At 39.3% G+C, this 21531-nt stretch overlaps 1 protein-coding gene across 1 annotated transcript in view; it reads left to right on the top strand.

Moving 5' to 3' along the window:
- CD302 (CD302 molecule) overlaps positions 1–21531 on the top strand; it is a 41594-nt gene that overhangs the window by 17072 nt on the left and 2991 nt on the right. Inside the window, exons 2-6 of the mRNA XM_065413414.1 lie at positions 6302–6415; positions 8822–8944; positions 10885–11058; positions 15928–15954; positions 19616–19812. Coding sequence (XP_065269486.1) covers positions 6302–6415; positions 8822–8944; positions 10885–11058; positions 15928–15954; positions 19616–19809 — 632 coding nt within the window. The 3' untranslated portion in view covers positions 19810–19812. The remainder of the gene's footprint in view (positions 1–6301; positions 6416–8821; positions 8945–10884; positions 11059–15927; positions 15955–19615; positions 19813–21531) is intronic.

The raw sequence follows: 21531 nt of genomic DNA, 5'->3' as shown, positions 1-21531 counted from the left end.
TTTTATTAGAGTAGCCTGGAACCTCAGGATAAATGAAATGTAATGACCAAATACAAAGTAAGAGATCTACATTTGTATTTTTTTAACAATTTATTTAGGAAGTTTTAACAAGCTTACATATCCTTGCCATGTAAATATCAGAGACAAAATAATAATCATTATAACAGTGAGCTTTTGTTTAGAGATTATACAGGAATATAGTAATCTGATCTCTCTCTTTAACAGGGTGTCACCATATTACAGAGTGAGTTTCGTTACACTACCCATGACATGTCATCACTAGTGATTTTTATTAAATGGAATGAACTCTCTTGGATCTGCATTTGTAGGACTGGATGATGCTGTGTGCCAAGACAATAGCCCCCTTTTATATTTCGAGGATATATTTTTATATTTCACCTTCCTGTGCAGCATGGAACATGGGTCACTTGCAGATTTAAACTATTATAAATGATGGATTCTCTGTAACAAGTCTTTAAATCACGTTTTGAGTACTTCAGTAACTCAGCCAGAGAGGTGAGGGATCTATTACAGGAGTGGGTGGGTGAAGTTCTGTGTCCTGCAGTGTGCAGGAGGTCAGACTAGATGATCATGATCGTCCTTTCTGACCTTAAAGTCTATGAGACTGAATGCAAATAGAAAGACTCCCATGGACTTCAGTGGCGTTTTAGATCAGGTTCTTCATTTGAAAAGTGGTGAGATCTGTGGTCATTCATATGACATAAGAATAGAAGAATGGCCATACTGGGTTAGACCAAAGGTCTGTCTAGCCAAGTAGTCTGTCTCTGACAGTGGCCAGTGCCAGATGCTTCACAGGGAATGAACAGAACAGGTCAATTTCAAGTGATCCATCTCCTGTCATCCACTCCCACCTTCTCGCCGTTTGAGGATTAGGGATACCCAGAGCATGGGGTTGCGTCCTGACCATCTTGGCTAATAGGCGTTCATGGACCTATCTTTCAGGAACTTATCTAATTCCTTTTCAACCCCAGTTACACTTTTTCCCTTTACAATATCCCATGGCAATATCCACAGGCTGACTTTGCATTATGTGAAGAAGTATTTCCTTATGTTTGTTTTAAACCAGTTGCTTATTAATTTCATTGGGCGACCCCTAGTTCTTGTGTTATATGAAGCAGGTAAATAGCACTTTCCTATTCACTTTCTCCATACCATTAATGATTTTATGGACCTCAATAATATCCCCCCTTAGTCGTCTCTTTTCTAAGATGAAAAGTCCAAGTCTTTTTAATCTTTCCTTGTATGGAGCAGCTCCATACACCTAATAGTTTTTGTTGCCTTTCTTTGTACTTTTTCAATTTCTAATCTTTCTTGAGATAGGGTGACCAGAACTGCACACAGCATTCTAAGTGTGGGCATATCATGGATATATAGTTCCACTATATTTCCTGTTTTATTATCTATTCCTTTCTTAATGATTCCTAACACTGTTGGCTTTTTTGACTGCCACTGCATATTGAGCAGATGTTGCGATGATTTTTTTCCAATGTGCATTATTTTGCACTTATCAGTATTGAATTTAATCTACCAAAATGTCCCCTAGTTTTGTGAGATCCCTTTGTAACTCTTCTCAGTCAGCTTTGGACTTAAATATCTTGAGTAATTTTGTATTGTCTGCAAACTTTACCACCTCACTGTTCACTCCCTTTCCCAGATAATTTATGAGTATGTTGAACAGCACAGGTCCCAATACAAATCCTTTGGGGACCCTGCTATTTACCAATTTATCAATTGTGAAAACTGACCATTTACTTTGTTTCCTATCTTTTAACCAGTTACAGATCAAGCAGGGACCTTGTCTCCTACCCAATAACTGCTTAGTTTGCTTAAGAGCCTTTGGTGAGGGACCTTGTCAAAGACTTTCTGAAAGTCCAAGTACACTATATCCTCTGGATCACCCTTGTCCACATGCTTGTGAAATCCCTTAAAGAATTCTAATAGATTGGTGAGGGATCACTTCTCTTTACAAAAGTTATGCTGACTCTTCCCCAACATATTCTGTTGATCTATGTGTCTAATAATTTTGTTCTTTACTGTATTTTCAGCCAATTGGCCACATGCGGGAATAAGCTCCATGTTCTAGGTCCAGCTCCTGTGAAACTCTACCTTCTGCTTTCACAAGCCTCACCGTTTTGGTCAACAGTTTCATTGGAATGTTCCTGTCATAGGAGGTCATTATCATGGAGGGATAAGTGATCTCTCTGGTAGCTAAGGCCAATCCAATAGAGGACTTTGAATATGAGGATGAATCCTTGAATTGAATTTCCTATTCAATGCAGAGAGCAGAGTGCTCGGGTAATATGTTCCTGGTGATCTGTGCTGCTAGGTAGACAGACCAAAATAGGTTCATAGAAGGTAATAAACAGGAATGCTGGCTTTGATTCTTTAGAGTCGCACATCTTTTTGTAACTACTAAAGGGACATGATTAAGTGAGATGGGTTTGGGAACACTAGTGAGAGGAGGCACAGACCAGAGGAAGAAACTACTTTCAGAATGAAAATATATTGTTTTGGTTAGTTGTCAAGTCTGTCTTTTCTTTTCTCCTTCCTGCTCATTGAGCCTTCAAGTAGCAGTTATATAGTGTGTCCCCAACTACATATTTTCTTACTGAATTTATTTCTCTTTTCCTGCGCTCTTATGGAAAATAACTGGTCAGCTGAAATGCTATAAGAGAGGTAGAGGGCAAGAGTGGGTAGTAAAAGAGCATATAGTCCAAAAACAAAAGCGTTGAAAAAAACAGAGTCACTACAACTTTGTGCTGCATAGACAGAGGGATCACTGAGCTGCGAGGTGACAGTTGTTCTCTGTTTGGTACTGATGAAATCACTCCCAGATTACTCTGAGTTTTAGGTACCTCAGTACCTGAAAGAAGACGATAAGGTAGAGGAAATTCTGGAAAAAGCAAAAAAATAGCTAAAAGGATGAAGGAATTGACTTGTGATGAAAGAGTAAATTAATACATATAACTTGTTCAGATGAGTAAACAGGCAAATATTATGCTACCACCCAGTATTCAAAGGGTGTAAACACGAGTGAGCAAGATGAATTGTTTAGAGTGGTCCACGGTTATCTAGTTCAGAGTAATGGGATAAATAAATATCATGGTGATGGGCTCTTTATAAATACCTAGAAAAAAGCAAAGGACAAATTACACTGAATATAAGGGAAATCTCCTAACTGTTAGTGTTTATTTGTATTACTGTAACACCTGGGAGCCCTAAATCATGGACCAGGACCCCGTTGTGCTGGTGTTGTGCAAACAGAACAAAAAGACAGCCCTTAGCAGTGACATCTATGAGATGTGTCCAGACTATCCCAAGGGAATGGTGGAAGGCCTTTCTTCTACTGGAGACCTTAAAAATTATATTGGCCAAATTACTGGAGAAGAAACTCTAAAAAGCAGAATACTAGCTAGAGAATGAGTAGGTGATCTAATGAGTCTTTTGTGTCTCTGATTTCACTGCTCTACAGCCAAAATGCTTCTGAAATAAATGTAGTCAAACTTTACTAATTCTGGGTCACTGAGAATGAAAATGATGCTTAAAATTGTTGATTGGCTCTAGTTTTCAAGATATGCTATTGGGTCAGTATATACGACCCTTGACTTGGGAATGGCGGAGGATAAGTGAGTTATAAAGGGAAGGGATTTCAATTTAAACCAGAAATGACTAAAATACATCTTTGACTGGATCTATGAATAAATCTATGACTGGGTTTGGACAGTACTTGCTTTTTAGGCAAAACAATGAATGATGCAATCTGAAGCTGGTATTGCGTCATACCTGATATGAATTGCATCATGTTATTCCTAGAAGTCATGGATGATGCAATCATAACGAAGCTTACATCACTCTGCTGAACAAATTGCCCTATATCAGCTCTAGAAATCATACAGTGTCGTGCTCTCTTATTTGTCAGTGTTTGATTTTGCAAAGGGACACATTTCTGTTTAGCCAAAGTGAGCAGATATGCCTCGTACTTGTGTGAACAGTGCAGATAACTTCTGCTATGTTTGTGGTGAAGTGACTTTTGCATCACAAAAGCGCAGTATAACCACTCTGGTTAAGAAAGCCTATCACCTTTATTTTGGCTGCAAAATTGGAGATCAGGACAAGAGGTGGGCCCCACACATATGCAGCTACACTTGTGCAACAAATCTTCGCCAGTGGTTGAACAGGAAAAGGAAATCTATGCCTTTTGCAGTGCCAATGATTTGGAGAGAGCCAACAGATCATCCCAGCAATTGTTACTTCTGCATGGTGCCTCCAGTTGGGAAAGGTGTGTCAAAGAAGAAAAAGTGGACTGTGCATTATCCAAACATTCCATCAGCTATACGCCCAGTACCCCCCGGAGAAGGACTGCTGGTTCCTGATGCACCAGAATCATTCTCACTTGAGTCAGACGAGGAAGAGGAAGAGGATGAAACTTGTGGTCCTGAACCATCAATGTCACAGGACCCACATTTTCTCCCATCCTCCTCCTCTGAACCACACCTCATAACACAAGGTGAACTGAATGACCTTGTCAGGGATTTGGAACTACCCAAGAGTAAGGCAGAGCTGTTGGGCTCCAGACTACAGCAGTGGAATCTCCTGGCAGGTGATGTTAGGGTTTCCATGTTCCGTGACCGTCAAAAGGATCTTGTCCCATTCTTCTTCATGGAAGGTGATCTTGTAGCCTGCACCAACATCGATGGTGTGATGGCAGCCCTCAACATTGTTCACGATCCAGATGAGTGGAGACTGTTCATTGATTCATCGAAGACGAGTCTTAAAGCTGTTTTACTGCATAATGGCAATGTTTTGCCATCAATTCCAGTTGGTCATGCAGTCCATATGAAGGAAACCTATGACAACATGAAACAACTTTTGAGGTGCATAAACTATGACCAACATCAGTGGCAGCTTTGTGGCGATTTGAAGGTTGTTGCTCTCTTGCTTGGTCTGCAGACTGGATACACAAAGTACTGCTGTTTTCTCTGCCAATGGGATAGTCGTGCAAGAGATTCCCACTACATCAAGAAAGATTGGCCACTCTGACAGTCATTGGAGCCTGGGAGGAAAAGTGTTCAGCATCCACCACTTGTTGAATCAAGGAAGATTTTGTTACCACCCTTACACATCAAGCTGGGTCTGATGAAGAACTTTGTCAAGGCCATTGACAAAACACAAGCAGCTTTCAAGTACCTCCGTGGAAAATTTTCAAGGTTAAGTGAAGCTAAGATAAAGGAAGGTGTCTTTGTTGGTCCTCAGATTCGTGAACTTCTTCGAGATGATGCATTTGACCATGCACTGCGTGGCAAGGAAAAGACGGCATGGAAAGCCTTCCAGTTAGTGGCAATAAATTTTCTCGGAAACAACAAGGCAGACAACTACAGGTTGTTGGTGGAAAACCTCCTCAAGGCATACAAAAGCCTTGGTTGCAACATGTCACTAAAGATACATTTTTTGCACTCTCATCTAGATTTTTTTCCACCGAACTGCGGAGCAATGAGCGACGAGTACGGCGAGCGATTTCACCAGGACATTGCAACAATGGAGAAACGCTATCAGGGCAAATGGAGCCCATCAATGCTTGCAGACTATTGCTGGACAGTGACAAGAGATGCTCCATTTAATGAATACAAGAGACAAGCCAAGAAGCGCCGAGTAGACACTGAATAGGACTAAACTATGTACAGAATAGTTTTTTGCCTTTTGTTTCATAATAAATTTTATTTATATAACCCTTTTGCTGATTTTTAAAGTGTTACATAAACAGGACAGGTGAAATATTATCATGTAAAGCAACCATAAACACATGAAAAGACCTAGGTTTACAATTTGATTAAAACTCTACTATCTACACAATATACATAGACATAAAATGTAAAAACTTAAATATCTTAGAAACAGTAGCCAATCAGTTGTTTTAATTGTCATATTTGAATTCAGCACATCAAAATACATAATAAATAGCACATTTTATCTCTGAAGCAGATGACTTCTCAAAAATTGTAGACCAGTGTTTCTCTGCTATATCACACATCTTCATGTCCTGTATTTGTTCTTCATCTGACCTGCTAAATTAGATTCTTAAGAATATTGTATTTATTTTTACTCCAGATATTTATTGATATTTAATTGTTTTCATGCTCCATCAGAGATGAATACAATCCAGAAAGATAAACTGTATTATTTTTCTTTTCATCTAAATCGCCATTTGAAACAATTTCTTCATAACAACAACCATACTACTATTTAGTGTTTAGAATAATGATGTTTGTTCTTCTCTGTGTAGAATGCCCTTCCTCTGCTTGGATTCCATTTAGAAGTAGCTGCTATATTTTTCTTCAAGGCACATTCGATGAATTGGACAGTATTGATGATGCCAGAAATCGCTGTAAAGGCAATGGTACTGTAATCCATCTCTTTTATTTCTGATGCATTATTAAGAGATATGTACTGTGGTTGCATTTAATGAATAACTGTATTATTTTAGGACATTATTGTTATTAAACAAGCTAAAATAATAAAGGTAATTAAACATCATTTTGGAGAACCCAAGGGGATCAGAAAAGAAATTTCCCCCTTGAATGGCACATTTGGCTAAATGCATTTTTTTGTCTTTCTTTGAAGCACCAAGTACTAGTTATTGGTCTGGTCTGATCCAATACAGCCAATCCTGTGTTTTTGGTGATTTCAGCTGATTTCAGCAGAGTTTTTACTGTCACCCAGGACTTTCTCAATAGTCAAAGTATGGTAGTAGAGCAACTACTTTTTTAATACTTCACCTCAATGGATGAGCTTCCAAATGTTCTTCAAGTTGTACTGGTGTTTATCTGAGAACGGAGACTGCAGTGGCAGTCAGATACTCTGGAAACACTTCCATATCCTTGTTAGACAAGAGATTACCTCAATTTTTGCTGTGTTAAGCATATATGGTATCTCACCCTGGACCCGAGTCCTTGCCTCAGTATTCTCTGTAAAGTCTGAAAGTGACTATCATTCTCTCATTTTTCATTACTGCTTTTCCCTTACAGTAAAAAATCATAGATGTAGATTTAAAATTTCAGTCTAGATCCTTCTTTTAGCCATGCTGGGATGCATGGCAGAGGAGGTGCAAGGAGTCGTCCTTAATCCCCTGCCCCGCCCCATCCCAGCCCCCATTCACAGCTAGGCAAATTCATCGTACTGCCCTTGGGACAGGAAGACCAGCAGAGTCTAATGAAGACACAGGTGGTGTTCGATTCTCCTGTGGGGAGGGAAAGAGAAACCATTACCCTGCCAGCTAAGCCGAGCTCATGCTGCACTCTGTAACATGGTGTATTGGGCTTTCCTCTGCAGCATTCCTCGAAGCATTGTGCCTGCCTCATGTATTGTTGCCAGAACAGTGCATGTCCACATCCTCTCCTTGCCACAGGGCGAGGACTTAAAGCCACAGACCAATAATAGTTCCTTCCTCTAGAATACCATCATTTTCTTTCAGTGGTAGTGAAAGTAAAAAAATATAAACTGAACTGACATCTCCACCATTGTAACCTGGAATATATGGTTAAAGAGACTGTCCGTAATTGCTTGCATATTACATCACATATTCCGTAGGGACATGGTTTATTGTTTGTTTGTTTTAAATGGAAGATTACTTTGGTTTTCTTGCCATTTTTGGTTCAGTCATATACTTGCTAATGGGAATGGGAAAATTCCCAGTGGCTTCAAATGGAACATGATTAAGGTTACAATTTTGTCATGGATATTTTTAGTAAAACTCATGGACAGGTCACAGGCAACAACCAAAAATTCACAGAAGCCATGACTTGTTCCTGACTTTTACTAAAAACATCCCTGACAAAATGGGGAGGGAGGAAGGTCCATCACCCTTCCCCACTGAATGCAGCAGCAGGGAGCTGTAGCCCCCCCACTCCTGCCCCATGCCTGGAAGGCACCCCTGACCATGGGGCTAGGAGCTGAGGGGGCCCCCTAATGCTGCAGCTGAGAGTTCTGGGGGGTCCCCTGCTGCCGTGGCAGCTGGGCTTCTGTGGGGCCCCAATGTCACGGAGATCACGGAAAATCACAGAATCCAGGACCTCCGTGACATTCTGGTAGCCTTAAATATGATCAACTATTCAACATTTTTTTTTTAACATTCAATTTACTATTCTGCATTTTATTTTATATTAAGTCTTATTTTACAATGGAAAAATCAGCTGAGCACTGACAAGGAATTTCTGAAGCAGAATGCAGTTCCAACTTTTAGCTATTTCAGAGTAGTGTTTATGTATTAAACCAAAAGGTTTGGGCTTATTTATGTGTATGTGAAGATCTTTCCCATAGCTCATTATTATTTTTAAGAGATTTGTATTGCAAACAGCATGTAAATGATATGATGATACTGTAAGTAACAAAAGAGCTTAAATTTTTTTTCTTTTGAATGATCCACTGGTAGTCAGGGTATTCAAATTGAGTACAAAATCTGAGACACATCATGGGAAAAAGAGACTATAAATCAACTCTTTGATCTAATTAAATTATCTAAATTGTTTAGATTTTTTTTTTTCAGATTACATATTTAAATGTACCTGTGTGTGTGCTAACATCTTAAATGGCATTTATATGACACTATGTGAATGCATTGTATATCCTGTCAGTCTGTCATTGCACTGCTGAGATGTGGTTAATGTATGTACACAATTGATTGGTTACTGGGTTGGTCAGTATGTTAAGATGCTTTTAATATAGTATTTATAGTTGTTTCACTTCTGTTGCATGAAATGTGCTTTCAAACTTAGATTTATAGGGGGATTTTTTTTTTCAAATACAGCTTCTGGAGCAGACATTATTAGTATAAAAAATAAAGAGGAGAATACCTTTATACAAGAAACATTCAAAAATCACTGGCAAGGCCCTGATTATATTTCATTGGGCATGTTCTTTGACACAGATGGTAAGTGAGAACTACCTTGTTGATATCTTAATACTTTGTCTCTATTAACTGCAGAAAATGCAGGTCTTTGTGGTGGAATTATTAAATTATACGACAGTCTCAGTTCAGTTCTTATTGAAAAGGTGTCCACATCCAAAAAAACAATTGCCATGCTAATCAGAACTGTTGTTGGCAATATCTGGGATTGAATGAGAACAGACACGTAACTAATCTCTCAGCCCTAGATAGTTCCTCCAAATCAAGGTTGAGACATGTCAGTAGAGGACTACATGGAAGCTTGTATTGCTGCTATCTGTGCTATACCTGTGTAGAAGATAAATATAGGATTATCTCCAGATCTCTCAATCTGACAATTTTGACAAGCCCAATATTCATTTTCACAGATGATGGTTACAAGCATCTTTATGTGGTGTTTGCGTAGTTATAGAAACACTCTTGCTTGCTTTTCTCCATTCACATCAATAGCTAAAAAAACTGTAAATAAAATTTGTCCTTTTGTATATACGTACTAACTTCAGATACACTGTGTAAATCTGGAGTAACAACATTGAAATTAATGGATTATTTTGACTTTACAGATCTGAGAACAGAATTTAGTCCAGAGAGGGGAACATGATTTTGCTAGAGATCTTGAATCATAGAATTGTAGGACTGGAGGGGACCTCAAGTGATCATCTAGTGCAGTCCCCTGCACTCACGGCAGGACTAAGCATTATCTAGACCATCCCTAACAGATATTTGTCTAACCTCTTAAAAATCTCCAATGATAGAGATTCTACAACCTCCCTAGACAATTTATTCCAGATCTTAACCACCCAACCATTAGGAAGTTTTTCCTAATGTTGCTGGATTTATTATTCCCATTATACAGATGGGAAATTGAATAACAGGGAGAAAATGTGACTTGCCCCCAATGTCACGCATTAAGTCTAGCAGGGAATGTAACCCACATGCCAGAGCCAAAGTTTGGCACCTTAATCATGAGACCAACCTTCCTCCTCTGGACTTCCTAATACCAGGATTCTCACTGTGTCCCTGCAGGGAAAATATTCATTTTTGTCAGGATCTTTTTATCTCCCCCTTTGCTGCGCTTATTTTCTTTGGTGGAAGCTTCCATGAAGATACTACAAACCTCAAAACTCTCTCTGGGCTGGGACACAGGTGTGTGACTTCTGTTCATGATAAAATCTACAGGTTCCATGCTGTGGATTATCAAGTCCATTTCCTACATCAAGGAGAGTTTGACATTATTAGTTATTTAGATTAATGATCATTCTGATATCCCTAGTCCTAAAGGATCATTCTACTGGTTTTAGGAGTTTTGTAAGTTACCAGCGGGCTGAGGACAGGCTAAAGACTGAGCTTGTGATCTGGAGAATAGTGTATATTAAAGAGCTCCTGGTCTTGGCATAAAATCCATGCTCACAAAGGGGAAGACAGGAAAAGCTTCAAAGCTAATATGTAAGCAGCAGTGTAAGCAATTTGTGTAGAAATTATAATCTTACTATGGCATGCAAAAGGATGGAAGCCCAGCCACATGGCTAACATGACTGAATATGCATCATGAACACAAAAGGAGTGGTCTCTAGGAAAGAGAGATGTTTGAACCCAAACTGGCAACCACATATGATATCGTCCAAGAGCAATGAGTATATTCTTTATGAGAAAGGAGTAGTAACAAGTGTCCTGAAACATGGTGATCTGGCCCAAATGTCAGCCTGGTGTATGTTGGCAGAATTTCTCTTGTCCAAGAAGCTCTCGAGAGCATCTCTCACTGCACTGGATTTGATGCATGTTGCCAGGATGCAGCCTGTACAAAGTACCAAGAAATAACTTCAAAATGTTCAGTTTTCTTTTAAATTCAATTATTTCGTTTGATTTGTAAGTGTGAAAAACTGTTTTTGCATGAATGACATAATGTATAATTCCTTCAATCACAGATAATGCTTTTAAATGGTTTGACAAGTCGGAAATGAAATTTACCAATTGGATTGAAGAGGAGAGCAATGAGGAACTCCTGAACACATGTGCTTCTATGTACACTAAGTCTGGGGAATGGAAAAAAATCAGTTGTGAAGATCTTCCTCTGACAGGGACCCTTTGTAAAACAGCCTGTAAGTACAATGTGGGTCTACATCACATGACTCTCTCCTTTTTTCTCTGTACATACACACACACACACACACACATTTTAAACTTTTGATTATGACAAAGTTACAATAAAACGTTAACTTACTACACTGTACATGTTCAGGATCAGGTTAATATTGAAAGAACGTGGCATTTTAGCTTGCTAGCTTGGGAGCCCTCCTCCTCTGAGTACGCTAGAAAAGATGACCAAATTTCTAAATACCTGTCCTCTTTTTGGCACTTCTCTTTTGTACATACTTGATGTGAAGGGGTCATATTTTTCCAGTAGTGTGCAATACAGAGTCTAGCTGCTAACAATAGAAAATAAATAATTTGTCCTTTGTTTAAAATGCAGATCCTCTACAGGAGCATTCAGTAAGCATGTCAGGGGATCTCCAGGAAGCTGGCATTTCTTTAAATTCCTCCCAAAATCATATCATTCCTAGACACAACCACTACATGTGCAAGTATGTTCCACTTTCCCAAAACAGCCCCTCCCACAGAAAACCCCTCTAATAGCATCTCTCTAGCAGATGGATCTTACCTGGAGTCAAATGCCATCTATACAATAATTTATACAAATTTTCTTTATGAGCTACCCAAATTAAAGATGTATATCCCCTTTCCCATGTATACATCCAGATTGATTTCTTTATTCCAGACTGGACGGTAATTTCACTTAGAGATTTTTTTTATGTTTCTCCACAATATTTACACCTACACATTTTAAAGATTCCTTTACCCATTTAAATTTATGTAGCTCACCACAGTTTGTTTTGAGCTTTTGGGAATATTAATTCATAAAATTTCAGATTTATTGTAGTTTATTTTGAAGCCTGATACCTGCCCAAGTTCCAAAGTCAATTGTTATATAACTTTTAACAAGGCTTCTGACTCCTGCAAATATAACAGGACATTGTCCACGTGCAGAGCTATTTTGTGTTCTAATCCAGAAGATGTTTTGATGCCCTTTACCCAGGGGCTACTTCTTACCTTTATTGCAGGGCTCTCAAACTCAATTTACCTTAGGGCCAGTGCCAGTCCTCAAATCCTCCCAGCAGGCCAATAATGTCACTGAAGATGGTGTTCAGAAAAGAAAACGTTTATATTGTATTTTTTATTTTGAATTTCTTAGAAATAATAAAACTGTCATACAACTTTATACAATTCTTCTCCTGCCAGAGAGTTTTTAATGTTTGCCAGACACCTGGCAACGCTTCAGTTCTGTCAGTTTTTTGATGTTTGGCCTCGGTGACTGAGCAGTTGAAACCTTCAGGATTGCAGCAAGGTGTGCATCAGATAGTAGTGTTTGGTATTTTGACTTGTTTATATTCATTGTGGAAAAAAGTGACGCTGACTCTGCCCAGCAACTAATGATACTGCCTCCATGGCTGACTCTGCCTGGTGACTAGTGATGGTATCTCTGTCTCCCCCAGCCAATGGGAGCTGTGGGGGGGCGGCGCCTACAGCAGACATTGCCGGCATTGTGGCTGCATGTGTCTCTCCTCCGCGGGCCGCAGTGGGGAGGTTCTCAGGCCGCAGATGGCCCGCAGGCCGGGACTTTGAGACCCCTGCTTTATTGCAAATGGCTCCATTGCCAAAGAAAACAACAGCGGGGATAACAGGCAATCCTGACTCATACCCCTTAACAAATTAAAAGGAGGGGATTGATGACCATTAACCAAAGCAGATGCTCGAGGATGAGTATATCGTGCCGACATGCCTCTATAACACTGATTTCCAAAATCTGTCTGAGGTGCTCCCGTTCCAGACAGTCGAAGGCTTTCTCAACATCCAAAGAAAGTAGCACACGGGAAGAACTGCTATAATTAACATTATAGTTCAATTCAGAGTTCTGATATTATCAGATATTCCTTTGAACAACAAATCCAGACTGGTCCAGCGGAACATATTTGGGCAAGATGGCACTCAGGGTATGACTGCACAGCAATTAAACACCCATGGCTGGCCTGGGTCGGCTGTCTTGGGCTCTCAGGACTTGGGCTGCGGGGCTATAAAATTGCTGTGTAGATGTTTGGGCATGGGTGGAGCCCAAGCTCTGGGACTCCCAACCCCCTCCTCCCTCCCCCCCCCCCCCCAAAAGTCTACATAGCGGTCTTGGGCTTCAGGGCTAAAGCCCCATGAGCCCAAATCAGCTCACCCGGGCCAGCTGCAGACATACCCATTATCTGTTTGCTATCACCTTTGCATAAATTTTAGCATCCACATTAATTAAATAAATAGGTGTTATGATGCACAATTGGTAAGATCTTTTCCTTCTTTAGGAATTGCTACAATTGTTGTGTCTTTCCACAAATCAGGAATCTCATTCCCCTGCAATATATCATACTTTATTTGCCGATTTTAATATGTCATGGAAAATATCATCCAGTGTGACCAGTAGATTTCTTCCTTCAGTCTTCTCTGGAATACTCTTAATCCTTGCTTTGTTCCTGTGTTCTGTATTTTCCATGTCCTCCATCTTTAATTCTGTTTTTTCTTTTCTTCTCTTTTTCCCCCCTCAATTATTTGAATTCTTTCATTTAGATTAGTAATGCTGTCCAAGTGCTTGATTAATCCTGTTTCCACATCTTATATTTTCCCATTCATATCATTAACTTCATTTTTTATTTCTTTATTGTAAGCCTGGAACTCTTCCCTCATCTCCATATTCATCTTTTTTTTGTTTTTAACAGCAGGTCCTTCAGGTCAGATAGTGACTGGTCTTTCTCCACCTGCCTTCATAATTCACTGGAGAGGAAGTTACTCTCTTTAGTAGCCATGTCTTTGTTTTGGAGGAACAGATCTTTATATTGGAAGATCTTTCCTTTCACAGACATCTAGATCTTCTTGTCTTTCCTTCTTGCTAGTTGCTTCTCTCTAAAGATGGCTCTTGCCACACTTCTATTTGTCTAATCTTTCCAGAATGGCCTCTGCCACGCTTCCTTTCCCAGCCACAATAGTACAAGTTATTTTGATTTTTTTTTTAAAAATTTCTGCACTCACCCCTGTCTCTTTACAGGGTAATGAGGGTCCAGTTCAGTATCTCTGGGCTTGCAGAGTCATTTTTCATATGTTCTGCACGCTGATGGCACTGGATTCAGTTGCTCAATTTTTCTCCCACCAAGGCTGCTCTGTGGGACTGGGATCTGCCAGCTCTCTTCACCCTTTTTTTTTCTCCTCCTGCTTTTCAAAGATAGCTCCACTGATAGTTACTCAAATTTAAGGCATGGATCTGTGGGTTCAGGGTTCTTTATATCTTTTTATATCACTTTCATTTATTCCCCCACTGCCGTTTATTGCAGAGAGCTGTATTAAGCCACTATCTTGTTTGCTGCCTTAGCCACACCCCCATAACTATATTTTTAATAATTTTGTTTCACTATGTGTTTGGTCTTTAACAATTAATAGACTAGATTTCACAATATGCTTAAAGATAGGCTTTAATGGTGCTATAACTTAAACAGTTCTTCAAGAAACCCTATTCCTCTCTTTCCTTTGGGCTGGTTCTGGGTTGTTTTCCAGTACTCTGCTTTGGCCAAGGCCTGATTTACAATAAAAAATTAGTTCAGTTTAGTTACATTGGTTAGGGGTGTGGAAAAATCCATGCCCCAGAGCGGCGTAGTTAAGCCAACCTACATCCCTGTATAGACAGTGCTAGGTGGACAGAAGAATTCTTCCATTGACCTAGCTACCGCCCCTTGGGGAGGTGCATTACCTATGCCGACAGGAGAATCTCTCCCATCAGTGTAGACAGTGTCTACACTGAAGTGCTACAGCGGTGCAGCTGCATCAGTACAGCTGTAGCATTTTAAGTGGAGACAAGCCACAAGTCTTGTGGACTATAAAAGCTATTGTTTTTCTGATTTACTGATAATTATCTGAATTATTGATCCCTTGAATAGCTTGCAGAGAGAATTTATCTAAAGTTCTAGAGGAGTTAATCACATGACTGTGCATATAATTTCAGTCTAAGGGAAGCCACAGAGAAGGAGTGTTCATGCTTATGTTAGAGATCTCTCTGTAGCCTTGCCCTACCACTACTGTCAGGATGTCTGTTCGTGGGTGATCCTTTTTTGTATAGTAGTTCAGTTTTCTAGAAGCCAACACAATATATCTAAAAACATGAGTTTGCTGTGTTACTGTCTCAAAATCCTTATTGAAGAACCATATATTAACAGGAATTACAATAGCCTCTAATCCACTACAATGATAATACATTGTGCTGCGGTTAGTTTTAGAAACATAAGTTATGTGGATGTGGAACCATGTAGATGCATCGGTGTGTTTGGGGGGGGGGGGGGGGGGAAGAGTTAAGTGTTGACACTTGGCAGCTATGTTTGTTGCAACCAAGTCAGATGAGCATGTCACAACCTGGTTATAAAAACAAAGTTGTACTTGCAGGATCCTAGTCCTCTTCTCTTACCAGTGCAAATTAGGAGTAACTGTTGAAGGCAAGGCACTTCTCTCATTCATCAGGGTAAGAATAAGGCCCGTGGTGTAGACGGGAGCCAAAGTGACTTGACTGAGGACATAGAGGAACCAGTCATAGAAGTGATATTAGAGTCTGGCTCCTAGTTTCACACTTAAATGACACCTCCCCTCATCCACACTTATGTTACCTTATTCTGCATTTTCTGTTAACTTCATGGACATCTGCATGAGTGGTGGGACCATCTTTTTTTTTATTAATACAGTTATGTAAACTTTTTCCTGTGAGAAAGCATTCTTCCCTCAATTGCTTACACATCAAAAAGTGTGATGAAAATTAACTTTCTCTGAAAATAGTAGTTTATTCCATACAAACATGAAACAAGCTAAACACCTAATTTTAAATCTTTTTTTTCTTGTAGTTGCATATGAAAAGAAGTACTTACCAGGTGAGTGTTTGCATACCTTTGCTTGAAGTTTACAAGCATTTTATGGATGTTATTCACTGCCCCACTCACTTGCTTCCCAACTCCCACCTCCAAAAAAGGAGACACTGTATTTCTGCTGGTTATAGAACTACACATCTTGATTTATTTGTCTGTTACCTTATTTTGGGTGATGTGCATACATATTATGTCAGCTGATATTCTGTTGCTATAATATTAGATTAAGCTTTCACAAGGAAGGGAAAGAGCTTTATTACCTATATTAGAACTTCAAAAGGCAAGAGGTTAGTAAAATTCCCACTGCTAGTAGAGAGGTAGGTCAGGGTTGCACAGATTATGACATTTTTTAGCTCGCTTTGGATGGTTAGTCGTGTTTATCTCTTAGATGTAAAATAGATAAAGGAATAAACCGATATTGGGTTACCATATGTCTGGGTTTTCCTGGATACAACCTCTTTTTTTAAAATTCTTTTTCAAATAAGAGGCAGTGTCGGGGATTTTTGCGGGCAGACATTGCAGCTCAGAAAGAGCTGTCTCCATGCCCTGATTGGTCTCTTCCCTGCAGCCACAGCTGTCAGATCCCACCCAGCTAGGCCCCAGCACCCATCCCTGGGGAGGGGGAGAGGCCCCAAGGCAGGTGCTGACTGACAGCTGCCTCTATCCTGGGCCTGCATCAGCACGCTGAGAGGGAGCGACACTGCCTCCTACCTTGAGAGTGAGGCTGCAGGTACCCCCTGCAGCTTCCCCCAGGTACCCTTCCAAGTACACATACCCCTCCAGCATCGTCCCAAATACCTCCTCCAGCTCCTCCTCCCCCCACCTTCGACAGTGTCCTCTTTTTTGGGGAACCTGAAATATGGTAACCCTACACTGATAGGAATTCCCTTTTTCTTTATCAAACCTGCAGCTGTTATGACTAACCCCTAAAGGGTTTGTTCAGAGTAACAAGTGGAGCCTTATCCATCTCCCTTCCTAGACACAACTCTCATCCTGGCCTCTGCCTAGTTTCTACCTACCTTCTCCATTTGCTAAATCATCTGAGAATTCAGAATGTACTAAAATTATTCAACCTAAAACATAAGGATGGTCTTCAGACCAGAGGATGAGGGAAGCAGATCTCTAAGGTTGTTGGCTGTACGTGTTCACGGATAACTAAGGTGCTTTTCAGGCCCCACCTGCACTTCAAAATGGATTGTGTTTGGAAACTGCTTTTAAACTCTGTCATAAAAATGACTTCAGCTGACATCGTTGTGTCACCACTATGAATAGGCCCCAATAGGTTAACAACATTTTAAAAAGAAACACTTCAAAATTATACCTTCATCCATGTGTGGCACAAATAGGTGTGAGCGAAACCATTTTTGTAACAGGAAGCATTTTTATAAACCCAACATGGCATCCTGTGTACTTACACAAGCCTTAAATTAAGGGGTCAGGAACAAATGTCCCTTGCTGGAGCTAGCCCTACTACTTGTAAGAGTAACTAGTATGTAACTTAACTAGTCATAAAGATACATATTCAGAACCAGTTTATAAATATCTGTTACTTTGCTTGACCAGTTCCATATAGGGTGACCAGATGTCCCGATATTCAGCTGTTTGTCCCGCATCCCGATGGATGTATTTTCGGGACCCCATTTGTCCCGATATTTGGCCTCGGTGGCGCTCCGGCTTTTTTTTTTTTGCTTCGGCGGTGTCCTGCCCCCCCATGTGTCCCAATATTTAGTTTTTGTCATCTGGTCACCCTAATTCCATAACTTCAATTATTTTACCATTTTAGCAGAGTAAGATTTTCAGTAGTGCAATACAAGAGAGGGCATCCCTATCTGAGCTCATAGTAACCTCTTCAAGTCAGGAATCAGCATTACTTTTATCACATAATCCCCAGGACACTGAGTTCATTTTGTTCAAAAGAAATTTTCAGTTTTCTTTATAGTCATCTCAGTGAAATATTTGCTAATTGGATCAATATTGAGTTAGGAGGCCTGTAAAACAATTAAAGAAAATGGAGAAAGTGACTGCCTTAGAAGATAAATTGCCTCATGTCTATGTAAGTTTTCTTGTCTGCCAAATGTTAACCCACTCTTACCTGGTGGCAGTTAATGTCCCATTTTAACAAAATAGCATAAGGTTCATATTAGTTAATCAAAACTAGAAATGTAATGTTCTTAATAGAAATTAACATTTTTTAAATAAGCTACTTTTTCTCCCTTTAAATCTGAATAGCTTATCACTTTATACAGAACAGAAATCCTCTGTTATCAGTGGAGGTTTTGAACTAAATGGTTAACATAAGCTTGAATGGAGTATTTCTGAAGCATCTGGATTGATTCAGAATATTTTCCTCTGAAACCAATAGAACCTGCCTATTGAATGAGTAGTTTTGCTCAAAAATGTCTGGGTCACTGCTCATTTCAATTGAACCAAACCATGGCTGTAATCAGATACAAACAACTTTCTGAACTAGTTTAAATTTTCAATAATCAAAGGCACTAGTTTTTCCTGAGCCCAAAGGATGGAAGTCACTCCCACTTCCTCAGCTGCAAGTTCTAATAATCAGGCTTTGTGTAGCTATTTCTGTGGGGAATGGAATTCACATGGGTGGGTTTAGGCAGTAGTTCTTTTGTCGCTGGACATGACCACTGCCATATCCTCTCCTTACACCTTTGTAAATCTGGAGTAGCTTCCATTGACCTGGGTGGAGTTACTCTTGATTTACACTGAGGTGAGGGCTTAATATGGATCTGTGTAATCATGAGTCTAAATTCCCCTTGTCAGCTGGCCTATTCAGAGCTTGTGCAGATACTCCTTCCATGGCAGGCTCTTGGAGCCACTTAAACCCTGAGTAGGCAATAAGGGGAATGAAAAGAAAGAATGATCACCTTTAGGCATGCAACAGCTCCATATTTTCTTGTATTTTCACAGTATTTGTGACACTTAAGGGTAAATTCTATTCTCATTCCTTGACTACTGCAGATTCTTTCTGTTTGTCAAGAAAGGCATAGGATCAGTGGGTGCTAGTTTAATTTTTTTTTAACCCCACATTGTATATGAGGAGCAGGTTTTCCTACAATGAGCACTAAGCAGTACATTCTAAATTGAATTCCCTGACACCTGTAAATGTACAATTTCCGCAAGTAATTTCCCCCTGAGAGATCAGAAAAATACCACAAACTGAATGCTAACTTGTTCTTCCATTATGTTTGCTCCACTCTTGGGATTAAATTAATCCCTTGGAAAAAGGCACAGCTATAAAATACTTCTGCCAAAATGAAGTTAATTCATTATTTTAGTGATGTGTAAAGTGCGAGGCCTAGAGTAGTTCATCCCTTTTTAACTTCAGAATAAATATTTATTTGGTTAAAGAATTCTGGAAAAGGAAGAGTAGAAACTGGGATTTGAAAAGAAGTCCCAACAGTTGGAATTTTTCTAAGCAATTAAATGACAAAAAAAGTCAACTATGAAGACAGACTAGATTACAGGAAAGGAAGAGCTAATGTTTTAGGATGTTTGCCAAATAATCCCAAGGTTTCCATGTGCTGCCACTGAATGCAATTAATTATAAAATAAACTTGATAACTGTGCACTTAATGTTTATATCCCCTTTAGTATAGATGCCTTGTGTATGAATGGTCATTTACAAGACTGTCTTCTTTTGTTTCAGATAAAACTGCTTTGACTACCACCTTGGTCATAATTTTTACCATAGTTGTGACAGTTTCTGCAGCATTATTTTGGTTCCTGTACAAAAGAAATATTTCTTCTGGAGTTTTATGTATAACACACCATTCAACAGCTGAAATGCCATACAATGATGAAACTGTTCTAATAGATGAAGAAAATGAGTATACTGCTTAAAATGTAAAATTATAAAATTTTATTTAAATGCCAAAAAGTTACATCTTATCCATATTTAGGCTTCAGTCCTGTAAGCACATGCATAACTTTACTCACATAATAATGTGCTAGTTGTTAGGACACAGAGAAGACAGACTAAAAATAGTCAAAAGTATTTCCCATTGGGCTGTCAGAGTTCATATTCAAAATTCTCTCCAACTGTATTTAGTGCACCTGGAAATACCTGGAGTATGAGTTGGTCTGTCTCAGTGAAGTGTCATTCTGAAAGAGCAAGCATTTAATTAAACGTTAAGATTTCAAAAATTCTGCAGCTTTCCATAACAGGTTTTTAATTCATTTGTTTCATCTGTGTTCACGACTGGTTTTCATTCCTGTGAATATTTTAGCAAATGAAAGTTTGAAACACTAGCTAATTTTAAATGAATAGAAAGAAAATTTGAATTTGTGTTTGCACTGAAACCTTAATTCAAAGAACTTCCAGTCAATGCACAGAAATGAGCCACGTGATCTGCATCCAGTCAAAACAGTCTGAACTTCAAACCATTCAGACTCATGAAACTGGTTTAAAAAAAAAATGCTATTACCCAAAATGAGTAATTTCAGACAAAACTAAGCAAATTATCTGCAAACAATTTAAAAGAGGGAGGTGAAATTCCTCAAATTATTTGCCCAGTTCAAATTAGGATTAGAGTCCAAATGTTCAAAAACTCTCTAATTTTGTATTTGCAGCTAATTGTAGCTGCAGGGTTAAGAGGTCAAGTCTTGGCCCCAGTTGTGCAGATCCTTAAAGATGCATGGAAATCGTTTGGCACAGGAACAGGGGTCTGCTTCCACTGATCAGGGTTTAGCAGCTATCATTTATAGCCATGCTTATTTGATTGCAAAATTAGCTTTCTATACCCTGCAATACGTAGTCATCCTATTTTTTTAAGGGGGAAACTAGTGGGCAAACTGTTCATCTGGCTAACCTGCAACTGTTTTAATATATAAAACAAAATTGAAAGATTGCTGTGTGCATGTGTACTCTGTTGCCACAACTTTTCTTTTCTATACTTTAAAATGTTGCATTTTACCCAGTGAGACTGCAAAAAGACCAAAACCTTGTGAAGATTCTCAAGGGAGGTCCGCATCTCTGTGAAGCAAAGGAATTGGTATTAGAGAAGGTAGATTTGATACACACCAATTAAAAGTCGGTAAATTATGTTAATAGCATGATAAGGAACAGAATATTTATATGTATACAGTATGCTTCCTTCAGAACTTAATGGAATTAAATCTTAATTTCTTGAGCAAGTATCAGAGGGGTAGCTGTGTTAGTCTGTATCCACAAAAACAACGAGGAGTCCCGGGGCACCTTAAAGACTAACAGATTTATTTGGGCATAAGCTTTCATGGGTAAAGCTGTTAGTCTTTAAGGTTCCACCAGACTCCTCGTTGTATTTCTTGAGCAGAAACTGGATTGGAACTGCAAAGAAATGGAGGCTGACCTTATTCTCTACAGATATAACATAATAGGAGCAGTAGGAAATGTAGTAGTCTTCCTTTTTTGCAGTTCCTCACCTTCTTAGGTGATATGAGCTCAGCTGCTGTAGCCACTGTCATCTCTCTTCCTCATCAAATCTTGTTACAAAATCTAAATGGCTCAAACATGAGAAAGCTTCATGCCTATTGCTCCAGCCAGTGCCACCTTCTCTGTGTTTTCCCCCACAATGCTGTTTTGCT

This window comes from Emys orbicularis, chromosome 11 (genome assembly GCF_028017835.1).
Source record: "Emys orbicularis isolate rEmyOrb1 chromosome 11, rEmyOrb1.hap1, whole genome shotgun sequence".
Taxonomy (NCBI): Eukaryota; Metazoa; Chordata; order Testudines; family Emydidae; genus Emys; species Emys orbicularis.
This window is presented reverse-complemented; position numbering and strand designations above follow the sequence as displayed.